The sequence below is a fragment of the Pyrgilauda ruficollis genome, unplaced genomic scaffold (assembly GCF_017590135.1).
Source record: "Pyrgilauda ruficollis isolate IOZ18807 unplaced genomic scaffold, ASM1759013v1 scaffold31, whole genome shotgun sequence".
Classification (NCBI taxonomy): Eukaryota; Metazoa; Chordata; class Aves; order Passeriformes; family Passeridae; genus Pyrgilauda; species Pyrgilauda ruficollis.
Window position 1 is genome coordinate 8,949,706 of NW_024524489.1, and position 13,333 is coordinate 8,963,038.

General features: G+C 49.5%; 1 protein-coding gene across 2 annotated transcripts; it reads right to left on the bottom strand.

The window, feature by feature from the left end:
* Positions 1-4,376: 4,376 nt before the first annotated feature.
* On the bottom strand, positions 4,377-13,289 carry LOC121357097 (cullin-9-like). Of its 2 annotated transcripts, none has more exons than XM_041474091.1 (17): positions 12,977-13,289; positions 12,714-12,879; positions 12,446-12,591; positions 12,157-12,274; positions 11,541-11,782; positions 11,198-11,457; positions 10,757-11,120; positions 10,328-10,468; positions 8,574-8,738; positions 8,313-8,476; positions 8,084-8,177; positions 7,819-7,893; positions 7,218-7,328; positions 5,825-5,942; positions 5,357-5,490; positions 5,074-5,165; positions 4,377-4,683 (listed from the first exon to the last, which is right to left on the bottom strand). In XM_041474091.1, the coding sequence occupies exons 1-17, from the start codon at positions 13,082-13,084 to the stop codon at positions 4,485-4,487; spliced, it is 2,697 nt and encodes an 898-aa protein (XP_041330025.1). In that variant the 5' UTR covers positions 13,085-13,289; the 3' UTR covers positions 4,377-4,484. The 2 variants fall into 2 exon arrangements, with proteins under 2 accessions (XP_041330025.1, XP_041330027.1); XM_041474093.1 differs by having other exon boundaries at positions 11,541-11,737; positions 12,977-13,286.
* Positions 13,290-13,333: the final 44 nt, after the last annotated feature.

A 13,333-nucleotide genomic window follows, 5' to 3' on the forward strand; every position in this document is an offset into this window, starting at 1 on the left:
AGAACAAAAATATGGGTGAGAGCACAGGAGACAGAGACTACTCACCCCAAACTTCAGGTGGCAACAGAAAACTTCACTTTCCCAATCCCTCCCTTATACAGGACATTTGAAAGACCCAGTCTGGATGCTCTCATTGGTGTGAACCCCACTCCCCTTCAGGTCCTGGCCAGTGAGATGGCTGCAGCCTTGGGAGATATTTGGTTGGCCAACACCCTTGTCAATCTCTGTAACATCCATATACACACTAAAATCTCACTATTACTCTTATGCTCCCTAGCAGGACTTCCCCTGCTACCAGGATTCCTGTTTAAACGACTTATTATTGAAAATCTTACTAAGCAGATAATGACCAAAACAGTCATTGTCATACTCTCACTACTAGGATTGCTCCTGTGCCTTCCCCTCACATAATATTCGCCAGACACACTGCCACCACTCCAAAGAAAAGCCCTAACTATAATTCTAACCAAAATCCTGCCAAACAAAATCCATAAACCTAGATTACCATATCGCTAAAAACTAACAAAAATAAACCCTAACAATGGAAACTGCTACAGTTAATTGAGTTAAGCTTAAATATAACTCTAGCATTAACCCTAACGACTATATCTCTATCCCTAAAAATATTTCAACTAACCCCTCACCTTAAATTTAAGCCAAACACTTGTCCTAACCCTAAATGTAAGCAAAATGACTGTAAATCTAATATTAACTCCACTACCTAATGCTATCCCTATAAACAGTAACCCTAACCCTGAACTCAAAGCTAACTCTAACTTTATCCCTCATGACTGTAACCCTAACCTTAAACTCAAGCCTAACCATAACACAAACCCTTCACCTAAAACCCTAACGCTGACCATAACCCTAACCCTCTCTTTAGCACCATTTGCTGTACCTAAACCTAATGACTCAAACAAAACCCCACACAAAGGGGCTACAGAGGGAAGGTGAGGACTCACAGAAAGTGCCTCACCAGTACCCTTGGGACCATACTCCCTCAAGTTTGCAGAATCCTGGGACTAAGGACCACAGAGCCTACTGGGCAGGCAGCCCTGAGTCCCACCAGCATGGGGTTGGGCGTGATGCTGGGTGCTTTGGAGCTGTAATCACCAAGTCCTCTGAGCAGGGATCCCTGGAGGATGATTTTGATGATCTCTTCGGAGTGACTGGGTAGAATTTTTCCAATCCTTCTTTTGTTGGCAGCAGAACAAAGTGCTGATTATGTCTTTTGATCCTGGGTTCCTGATCTGCAGAGCAATGCCCACTGAAAGGTGAGCAACAGACTCTCAGCTAGGAATTACCTTGTGGGGTATATTGCTCATTCTAAATGGTAAGGCACTAATAATTTTCTTGTTGGGAATGCCTCCAATGGATGGAGGGAAATGTTAATGCATTCCAGTTGCTTTTCAAAGCTGGCAATGTGGGAAGATGGGTAAGTTTGGTGTGTGCCTCAGGGGGATTTGATTTTCAGTGATAATGGGCAGTGAATTGAATTGTATTATGTTGATTGTTATATAACACTGTACATTACTGCTTCTTTCACTTATGTTTCTGACATGGCAATCTAGTACAGTGCAAAAATTCATCCTTCCTCCAGTCACTACATCTCCAAAGGATGGTATTTGGAGACAAAGCCTTCCATTTGGAGACTAGGGTCTCACCACAGACTGCCTCTGGAATGCTACTTTTTTGGTTCCAGACTGATGAAATTTGGTTTTCCCCTCCTCCTGGAGAAATCCACAACTTGCTGAATTAATTCTCTATGCCTTCTCAATGAACTATCAATTTTATAGTTTTAGCAGAGGAGTTGCCAGTTTGGTGCAGTTAATTTGCATTTCCATCTCTTTCCCAAGGGCCGAGGTGAGGTTGACTGGCCTGATTTCCTGTGTTGTCCTTCTTGACAATGGATATATTATCTGCCTTTTCCCAGTCACTGGGAGCATCCCCTTCATTGATGTGACCTTTTAAGGATGATGAAAAGTGGCCTTGTGGCATCTGCCAGCACTTTCAGTGCTCTCAGGTTCACCCCATGTGGTACAGAATCACAGGAGTGTTGTTGTGGGTCACCTGGTCCAACCTCCATTCTCAAGGAGGGTGGTCCCAGAGTGTTGGAATCCTGGATGCTGAGAATTTTAAACTTGCTGTGCTTAAAGGCACAGACCAACAAGAGAACACTGTATTTGACCTGAGGCTGTGAAGAAGGCTTCCAAAATTGATTGATAGCACTGGGATTACAGGTGTGTAGTTGGTTAGAAGTGTGTTATATCACAGGGATAGAGTTTGGGATTTTAGAATATAGTAATAAATATGAAGCAAGATGGAGGTTTTAGGGTGGAGGCAGGTTGTTCTTCTTTACCTTCTTCTTCCTTCTTCATGGGTTTGGGTGGCGTTTTGTAATTGGGCAGAAAAGTCTGCATTGTGGGCTTCCAGGGATCAGTTATTGGGTTAAAAGGGAAAATAATCTAGGTGGACTTTCTTAATTGGATGGTTTAATCTTAAAAGACCTTGTACCAAGAGATTGTTGGCCATTTTGTGCCTTCTAATGAAAAGCTGCTGAACTCATGGCTGTGAGACTGTTTAACTGATCAGAAAAAATAAACACCTGAGTCCAAACATGAACTACCATCTCCAGTGCCTTCAACCCAGACCCAGAGAAACCGATACCAGAGCATGTGGTACAGGAATGACAACTGAAGAAGCCCTTCCTGTTGTCCTTGACTCCTTGGCCCGTGTCAGGCAGGTAGTTTGGCTGGCACAGTACAAACTGTCCTGTTTGTCCTAACACAGGTGTCCTGCGGGCTCAGGGAGGACAGAAACCTCCCACAGAGAGGAGAGCAAGGTTTGATCATGATGTTCAGTACAAACACTCCATGAGAGCAGAGATTCACAATCCTGACTCTGGGTTTTAAGCAGACATCCAGGAGACAGTGAAGGAGGAACTGCAGTCTCCACCACATAAGCAGCTCAGGCATCTAGGATGTTCTGCTCCATCCCCAACAGCCTGGGAAATTCAGGTTGCTCCTGCAAGGACTGGTCACACTGGGGAAGACAAGGCTGTCTGGGCACCCCCACCACATCTCTCCCTCAAGTGCCGCCGAGGAAAGGGCCCAGAGAGGTGTCACAGGGAACCCATTGCCACATATGGGGAGCAGGGTTGGGATTTCCACCGTGACAGACTCTGCAGGACTAGGAGCTACCAGCTGCAGGGAAGTGGAAAAACCAGTCTTCCCTCATGGTCTGTCTGGCAGTTTCTCCCTGTCCAGCAGCCCCACATCCCTTCCAGATGATATCCAAGGCCTAAGAGCCCTGTATCTCCAAAACAATCCCCAAATCACCCCTCAAGCCGTGATAGCAGTTCCACATATGCCTTTTGCTAGGCACCACCTCCATCAAGATGCAGGCATCCTGTCTTGCAGCTGGGTCCCAAAAACACCAGCCATACTCTGTATGGCCTGGTCCCCTGCCCTCTTTCCCATTGCTCCCCACACCCTCTCGCTGTTCCCTGAACTGCCCAGGAAGGAAAAGCCACTTTGCAGGGCAGACCGCGTGGTCTGGGTGAGGATTCCAAACCCAGATTTGTGATTTCTAGCTAATTTCACAAATAACTTCTGGGATAAGCACATCCAGGTCACGTTCTCACTTGAGGATATCCTGCTCTCCCTCCACTCCCCTGCTCCCCACAGACAACAAGAAGGCTTGTGCTAGAAGAAAACTGTTTATTTTTTTAAACAGAACTTTTTTTCAACCCTTGTTCCTCAGGGTTTTTTTGGTTTTTTTTTTTTGCAAAGATACAGTATTATCTGAACAACCTCTGCATATATATATATATGTATATAAAATATATGTGTGTGCATATATTTATAAACTTAAACAATCCTGCAAACTTGTGTCACTCATAGTAGCCCTTCCTGCTTCATAACAGAGAAGAAAACTCCAACAAAGGACAAAAATGCAGCTCCTCTCAACCAGAGGAACCGAACCACATCCATCTGTGGCTGGAGAGAATCCCACCAGCTCCAGCTGGGAGGCTTTGAGTGTAAATGCATTTTTTTACAGCATTTCTAGACACTGGCCATTGCTAGACAGTGCTGTGATGGGACATGTGCCACCCCCCTGTGCCCAGCCCTTGGGGACAGCACACCAAGGACAAGGAGCAGCCCTTTAACAGGTGGCAAGTGGTCCTTACTCTGCAGGTGGGCTTTCTAACTCAATTAAATACCTACAGGCAGAACTAGAGACAAGGGAAAAAGGCAAAGAGATGTCTTTCTGAGAGAGGTGGCCACAGTAACACAGACCAGCTGCCCACAGCACGTTCCTGCACATTCAAGAGTCACTGAGCAAGAAACCTCCCAGAGGAAATATTTTGTTCCATCTGAGAGCTCCTCCCTGCCTTTGAGGAAAAACAGTAACACAAACTGGTTGACAAAAAATAGAGGCAGAGGTCCAAGGTGGCAAGGCTAGGTGACAGAACGCTTCTAGTGTTAGCTACGATAGCTATCATTATCATCAAAGTAAGAATCACAATCTGAATCATTATCAATCATGAAGTTGTCTTCATCAAGGTCGTCATCATCATCATCATCATAGTCTTCCTGCCACTGTGGATCATATTCCTCATCTTCAACCTCCTTGCCACCTTCATCTGTGTTGGGGGAGTCACACAGGAGGATGCGTTTTTGCCTGTTGAGAAGAGCATAAAAGCAGAGTCTCTGCTGTGAGCATCAGCTGGGACCCAGCCCCACAACACCCTACTGTCATTGTCTCAGCATCCCCAGCCAAAGAAACTCAAGAGAGTCCAGGGAGAGCAACTTCCATAGCTGAGTGTGCCAGTGATGGAGTTTTCTTGATCATAGCTGCATACAAACAGAGGTTTTGCTCGTTTTCCTACACCACTACATCACTTAAATTGCTACCTCAGGGGGAAACCACAAAACCACAAAACAGGATGCAAGTAATCAGTGTTTGCAATTCACTCTTTTGTATGTCAGTGAGCACAGAAGAAAACTCTGCTCACCTGCTTTTTGTCTGCAGTCACTCACCTTTCCCTGTTACCCCACTAAGAAAACTCACCCTGTACATGCAAGGGCTGAAGCAGGCACATTTGCAAGTTTCAACTTTCTCTGAACAGCATCTCCTGCAGTCTGGAGCCCAACATGGAAATCCTGTTAGCAGCAAAGAACAGCCAAAAGAGACACAAACACTATGTAATTCGGGGTGTATTTTGCACCACAAACCCCTACCCTGCACACACACAACCCTGAGTCTATCCCCTCAGCTGATCAAGCCCTTTAGTTTGCTCACAGTCAAATCAGACCAGAGCAAGACAAGCCACAAACAGCCACGTGGCCTTCACCTGTGTGGAGTGCCAGAGAATTGCAAAGAGACGCTCCTTGATCTGCCGCACCAACTCCAAACCCGTGTGGAAGTGCTCTGCTTTCAGGAGCTGAAGAGAAGTGGCCAGGTCCTGGTACTGCAGCAGGGTTTCCTCTGCAATTCAAGGCCAACAAAGTCATGCTGCATCCCACACTCCTGAATAGAGACCAAGTCCTTGGCTCTGGTTATTAAGCCAGCCATAGCTGCTTAGACCTCCTGTGCAAATTCCTCTTTCAAACAGAACGTGTTGCTCATTACTGCATCAATCTCCACTGGCAGCCAAACTGCTCCAGTGGACTTCCTCAGAAATGACATCAAGCAGGCAAGGACTGGACTGGGAGAAGTGAGGCCAGCTGGGTGTTGGTATATATGCCCCACTACTGAGCTGCTGCTCTTTGACTACAGCTAGAAATGCTAGTCACAACTTCAAGGAGGCTGCAGGACTTACCCAGAAGGATCTGCAGAGCATTAGTGAGCAGCTCCAGGCTCTCAGTCTGCTGTTCCACAATATCCATGCTCTCAGTGTCCTGGTTATAGTAGCTGTACACACAGGAGTAGGCCAGCACCTGGAAAAGTACACATCATCTTGTTAAGCACCCTCTTTCAGCTTCAGAGTGGGCAAGAAGGAAGCAGCATCAATCCCCTCCAGACCTCAATATTATCAGTGGCCTCTGGCCTGTGGCCATAGCCCAGTGACCCATTATGACAAGTGACAGCAGTGCTCAAGCTACTGGTAGGATTGGAAATGAATGTGCAATTATTTTATATTAAAGTCTGAAATAACTGATTTTTCCCACCTGCAAACCACCACAAGAACACAGACTGTAAATGCATAACAAGTGTGACTGACCAGTGGGCAAAGAGTCAAACCCATCAGCACACAGGACTAGGCAATGCTGGGCAGCCCAGGCTGAACAAAAGTGGCAGTGAACAAAGAGAATGGAGCCCAAAGGGAAGCAGGCATGGTGCTGTACAGCACCAAGAGCCCACAACAAAGGCATTTCAACAAGTGGTAAACTCCAGTTATGAATTAATGACCCCTAAAGCCATATAGGCACCCAGCAGGGAATGAGATCACTGTTTCTATTTAAATAAATGAGCCAGAAAACTCAGCAGCAGCAGCAACAAGCAACAGTGATATGTACCCCAGAAATATCAGGGGCTACTACACTGAGAAGACAAAATAGGGTCAGGCACCCTTGTCCCACATGCCTCTCTCAAAATCAAGCCTACCTGCAAAACCAAGGTGTATATGCAAAGTCAGCACTGCAAAGAAAATTCCCACCTGCCGATGTTTCAGGACAGAGCAGGCATTGCAGACCTAAGATGTCACAGGCTTACTGCACACACACAGTGGCTGCACCACAAATCCTTTTTAGTGTGGCTATGAGGACATGCAGTGGATAACTCACTGCTTCCAAAATATCCATAGTTCATGAAATGAAGTTAAGAGAAGAAAATCCTAACACGAGCATCAAGAGGAACTTCTTGACTGCAACACAGCATCAGGAGAATTTTCAAAGTACCTTCACTGGGCATTTCTAATAGGAATGGACCAAACCCAGTGGACGAAAACCCTAAATATTGACTTTGTGTTGATTCTATGGTGTCAACTTGGGCTGAGCTCCAAATCCTGTGACCTTACTGTCAGGAACACTGGAAACAGAGCTCAACTCAGACTCAAAGCAGGGAAGGGCAGACATGAGCTCTTCCCCTGTCCTGATGCTAATCCTCCCCTCAAGCTTTCTCCGTCTTCTCTTTTTTGGAGAACAAGGTTGGTGTCTCCTCACACCAGCAGAATTAAGTCTAAACCTCAGCAAGACTATATTATCCAGCCTTACCTTCCGTGCCTGTTCTAGCACTTTGCAGGCATCAAGAACAAAGGTCAAGTTCCTAATTTTTGGCATCTCTCTGATGGAAGAAATGCTGTTCCTCAGACTTACAGCAAATTCCTGCAAAAACCAAAGGAGGGGGAGAAAAAAGTCAATGTCACTGTCAAGCTCCACAAGATTGAAAAAACAGCACCTTCCACACAAATAATTGCTAAGCATTCTGAAGTGCCATCCCAGAAGATGCAAGCAGCAGAAGAGCATTTAATGCATCCAACTATGACACTTCTACTGTGCCATCACTTCAACCTTTTACAGCACCTCAGTTCTGAGCAGAGCTCAGCCTTCAGTCATCATTGCTTCCAACTCCTGCACCACTCTGAGCCCCTCAACACCACAAATCAGGTGCTCAGTTTCCACAACAGACTGAAAGAGAGAAAGCAGCCAAGGACTGCTCCTTAATGTCAGAGCCAGGGCAAAATGATGATCCAGTGATCCCAGCCGGGATGTGAAGCCTGATTCTAAGCAGAGAAGACACTGACACAACAGAAAGTGCCCTGCTCACCAGGGCTGAGCAGCAGTCAGCATCTGCAAAGGAAGGAGGAGGCCTTACCCTTGCGTGGTGATGAAAGGTGCATCTCTCATTGTAATCCTGGAAACGCTTCTCCTGCCAAGCTGCTTTACTCACCTGAAAGGAAAGGTACAGGAACTTTTAGCAATTTCCCTCGAGTACCAGGGCTACATGGAAATGCCAGTATTACTGGCAAATTCACAAAGTCTAGAGTAAAGGGCCTAAGTGGAGATCCTTACCATCTCTGAGAGGCTACAGGGGTCTCTGAACACAAACATGAACCAAGGAGATACAGCAAACCACTCACCATAGCAGAGCAGTTGTAATAATCCTTGTGATTCGGCCTCCAGGGCTTGAGGCAGCGCCAGCAGAAGCCATGATTACACTTTGCACATGTCATACTGCAGAAGGACAATGGGAATTGCTCAGTCCTGACAGCAACTTGCACACAGTTCCTGGCAGTGCTTCCCTACACCACAACCAGGGACTGTGCCACTCAGTCACAAACACAGTAACAAACAAAATTGTGTACTCACTGCAGGCACCCCTCATTTTTCTCTATCTGAGCCTGGCAGTTTGGGCAGTGCTTCGAAATGAGCTTAGCCAGGTGTTTGCTTTGGGCTTCACTTGTCATTCCCTCATAGTATCCATCATCATCCACCCACCGAGACATGTGGCTGCAGCTGGCAGGATAATGGGCCTGAGAGATAGAGAAAGGCAATCAGTCAACCACAGAAAAGCACAAGGGTGTGCGCCAAACCTAAGACAGTACAGCCTGTGATCCAGCTCAGCCTCACCTCTGGGAAGTTGCAGTTGAAGCAGGATATCCAGGAGCACTTGGAACAGGCTGCTCCATAACCAAGTCCATCTTTAAGGAGGATCTGATCACAGCCCTGAGGGTTGGTGCACCATGTCAGGTTGGAGCAACACTCAACATAGCGTCTGAGGAGGGCTTTTTCATACTGTAATGGGAAGCCAGGAAAGAGATTTAAGCCTGAGAAGCTGCATGGTCAGGCCTTAAAAGCAGTGTCTGGTGCTCTGGGCTCTGCATCTCACCAAACTGCTCACAATAAAACAGCACTCAGTCAGTTTACCCTTTTGTGTTCATTTTTCTATCCCCACCATGCCATACCTGGAAGCTGTTGCATTTCATAGAATTGCTGTGGTTGGAAAGCATTTCTGGAAATAAAACCTAGTTCAACCTCTCTTAAATCAGGATTGCTCAGGATTGTGTCCAGTTGGATTTTGAATATACCAAAGCACAGAAACTAGAAACCTCTCTGCCCAAACTGGTACCATGCAGTGGGTGACACCATGTGTCACTACCCTTACTATTGGGAAAAAAACCCCAACCCCAACAAACAGTTTTCTTATGTTTAAATATAATTCCAGCATTAGATCTTCGTACAATAATCTAGTTATTTTGAGCTCAGGATTGGACCAGAGACCTCCACAGATTACTGCAACCCAAAATATTCTATGACTGTATGTGTGACTCTGCATCAGACATTAACACTCCAGCCACACCACTTACTGATCAAAAGGAAAACATAACATTTCAGTGAGAGCATCAGAGCAACTTGTTAAAATTACCTGCTATTTATGTCAACCTGCAATAATTATTTCTTTTTATAAAACAGTCACAGCAACAGGCTACTAAATCCTGCTTTCAGACAGGTGTGACTATGGGATTTGCAAAAGCAGTAAGGACTGACTGTCCAGATATACGCATTAATTCTCCAAACACTTTCTACAAAAAACAAGCCAAAAGATACAACTGTCAAACAACAGAGCAGGGGAAAAGAGACTGTTCTACCCAGCAGTTAACAAAAAGAGTCTGTCATGTGACAGCTACAGCTCTGCCATTCGGTGGGGAAGGCATTCAGCCCTAAAAACTGAAAAAACAGAAAAAGTAGCTTCTGCTTTAGAACAAGCATCTATTGCTGTAGCCTGATGACCAAGGAGTAAGGTAAGCAGAGCTCAGAAAGCCTGGTTCAGATAAGTCTGTAGACTCACACAGACTCAGAGTGAAAATTAAGTCTGATGTGGTAATTCCTGCCATCTTCACAAAAACCTGAACTGCTCAAAGCCAGAGACCGATGGAAGAGAAAGGACAGAGGGGTCACTGATGCAGCAGTAAAATGAAATTGCTCATGTTTTCATTTGGCCTTAATACTATTATTATTATTATTATTAGTATTAGTATTATTATTATTATTATTAAATTTCTTCCAGCACACCAGTAGAGGATACTTGTCATGAGCTGCTACCATGGCTCTCATCTAGCCCTGATCTAATGATGTCCCTAAAATGTTGCTTGCTAGAGATATATTTAGAGGAAACACCACTGTGTTCTTTTGTTGACGTTATGCTTTCCTGAACAGCTGGTATTGACCATAATCAGAGAAAACAGACAAAATCTGGCTGGCCACCATTATCACACTGCCAGTCGTGGTAACAGGAAGGGGAAAAGCAGCAGCAAAATTATCTGATAGTGCTGACCAAAATGTAAGAGAGCTTGGACAGCCAGCAGCCACCCCTCCTGCTTCACCTTGGCTATGATCTCCTCGGAGGACACGATGGAGTAGATGAAGGCTGTGGTGGGCTGAGCACGGCACTCGGATATGGGACAGGTGCAGTTGACAACCATGTTCTGCTCAATGCGAGTTGTGAGATACTCCCTCCAACAGGGCTGGCAGGGCACAAGAGCAGAGATCAGGCCTAAGCAGGGCTGTGTGACCCTGGAAGCCCTCCCCAGCCAGCAGAGGGTGCACAAAAACCCACAGATCACTACCCCAAAGCACAAAAGTGGGAATACACAAACCAGGGAGTCAAGCATCACAACAAAGAAGTGAGCTAAGAGAATGCACAAGTTCTGAAAAATCCCCTAATAACAACTTCAGACAAAGAACAGCTGCTCCAAGTAGACAGCAGCAATTCCCTGTCAAGTAGCAGGAACCAAAGGCCCCAGGACCTTCACCTTGCAACAGTAGTGCATGCAGCAAAGGGTTGGTGGCTTCTCAGTGGGACACAGCTGGTTCACACAGACTGGGCAGTGGGTTCCAGGGCTTGGGGGAGGCTGGACATCCTGCACTTGCAGCCCTGAGGAGATGAGCAGGGCCTCACGGTTCTCCACATAGCACTGGATCAGGAAATCCACATTCCACCTACAGTGCATGAGGAGGTGCCGAGAAACATCATCTGGTATGCTCAGAGTATCCTGGACCTGCTGTACTGTCTGGTTCATGAGCAGCTTTGCCTCCTCTGGACTGAGCGTGTGCCCCATTGGCACCTGCAGCATTGCCATGAGATATTCTTCCACCCTGTCTGTGCCAGGATTCCGCCTGACATGGAGAAATGTGCCATGATCACACAGGGTGGAAATGCACACCCCTCCACACCTGGTGACATGCACGCTTACCAGTGCAGGCTGTCTCTGCTGTCCTCCTCCAGAGATGCCTGGGCTGGCCTGCACTGGAAAGTCATCTGTGCTTGGCCGCCAAGAGGTGCTGAGGATTCAGCAGAGATGTATTCCAAGACATGAGGCCTCCCCTCCTGGCGCCGGAGATAGCCCTGGTTCAGCAGGTGCAGGATGCAGGACAGCACGTCCACGCTGTGGCAGCAGAAGCTCAGGAACTGCACCCCTGGGCCCAACTCGCCCTTCTGACAGGCATCGATCACCTAAGGCAGCAAGAGAGCCCCAGTGCAGTGGCTGCAGCCCCCAGGCAGCTCCTGTGCCCCCTGTGCCCCCTGCACCCCCGTACCCTGAACACCAGGTTGTCGATGTGCAGCTGCTTCTCCACCTTGAGGATGCGGGTGATGAGGCAGCACAGGACGTTCCTCTTCCTTTCCAGGGCGCTCACCTCGGCCCTCTCTGTCCGCAGGTAGCGCTGCTGGGGCAGCAGCCTCAGCTGGCGGCCGGAGCTCTGGGCCAGGGCTGCCTGGTTCAGCCGCAGTGCACCTGGAGCCAGCCCCAAGCCAGGCTCAGCCAAGCTGGAGCTGGGCCCTGAAGGAAGCCACGTGTGGCTGGGGACACAAGCTGGGCCTCCTGCGGCTGCCTGCACCGCTGGCCACCCCAGCCCTGTCCCCCACGTGTGGCCCCAAGCCACAGCCACACACACGGCCCTGGCCCAAGCCCACACAGGGACCAAGACCCACCCACCCAGCCATGCTGACCCAGGCCCCCTGCATGTCCCCAGCCCCACCCCACACATCACCCCCAGCCCTGCACTGGCCTCAGGCCCCACCCTGACACACACACCTGTGCCCCGAGCACCAACACGTGGACCCAGCCCCCTGACCAGCCCTACCAGCTCCTGCACCCTAAGCCCAGCACCCCCTGCCCAGCCCCTGCCCTGGGTGCCCCAGCCCCGTGCTCACCCCCTGGAGTGCAGCTCCCCACCAGGACGCCCTGGCCGTGGGTCAGCGGGGTCAGTGCGTGGTGCACCAGGTCAGCAGGGAGCCCCGTAGCCTGCAGCAGGGCCTCCACAGCCACCTCCTGCAGCACGGGGTGGGAGGGCAATGGCCAAGAGTCACTGGCCCTGCCTAAGAACGGGGTCCCGTGCCCCAAACACCGCTGGAGATCCAACATGAAGGCAAGGGAGGACACGGCCCTGCCACGCCCCAGCCTCCACCGCCTCCCTGGCCCCACCATGGCTCCAGCCCCTACCTGGGCGCTGTTGAAGCACAGCAGGATGTACATCTGCAGCGTGGACACGTGCAGGACGCAGTCTCCATACTGCAGCTCGGCGTGGCCCAGCCACGTCCACTGCAGCCGACGGGGCTTCGTGCACTCCCAGCCCAGCTGGCTCTGGCCTGCCGGGGACAGTGTCAGGGACAGGGACGGGGACCAGCCCTGCCAGGCACTCCCAGCCCACCACCACTTGTGCCTGAGCTGCCCTCGAGGGTCTGGGCACACCCCCGGCCACAGCACTCACTCTGCCGGCAGAAGTCAGCAAACTCATCCAGTGGGGAGCTCAGCACCGCCGGGAAAAACCTCCCAGGGTTCTCCATGTAACAGAGCGGGGAAACGGGCCAGCAGCGCGGGGACAGGGCCAGCACCTTCACCTCTGGCACGTCTGCCACTGCGGCTGGTCCCAGCACCTGGGCACAGGGGCACGAGGGCAGCTCAAGTCAGGCTCCGGGATCCCACCAGGAAAGCCGGCAGCCTCCAGCCTCCCCACGCCCCCATCCCGCTCACCTCATCCGGGCCCGTGTCCAGCTCCAGCAGCCGCTTGTCCTGCTCCTGCAGCTGGAAGAGGCAGAACTGCCGCTGGAGCTCCTCCGACTCAGCCAAGTTGCTCAGCATATCTTGGGGAAAGCGGCTGGGGAAGCACAGCCCGATCTGCTCCACGATGCCTCCTTCCAGCCAAGATGGCCCTTGTGTCAGGAGCCGGTCCCCCAGGTAGTGCCTGCCGTGGCCACCAGCTCCAGTCAGGGCTGGGCCCGAGCCCTGTGGCCGTCAGCCACCCACCAGGAGACAGCCACAGGTCCAAGCCCAGCCTCACCCCACGGACCTGGCAGCACACATGTGTCCCCTCCCTGTCCCCTGCAGGGA

Bases quoted from the DNA above. Each gene is read 5' to 3' on its own strand.
- LOC121357097 (XM_041474091.1), bottom strand. From the start codon at position 13,084: ATGCTGAGCAACTTGGCTGAGTCGGAGGAGCTCCAGCGGCAGTTCTGC. The intron at 11,783-12,156 runs GTGAGCACGGGG...GGCTTCCTTCAG, and splicing joins GGGGAGCTGCACTCCAGGGG to GGCCCAGCTCCAGCTTGGCT. The intron at 5,491-5,824 runs GTAAGTCCTGCA...CTTGAATTGCAG, and splicing joins TGCTCTGCAGATCCTTCTGG to AGGAAACCCTGCTGCAGTAC.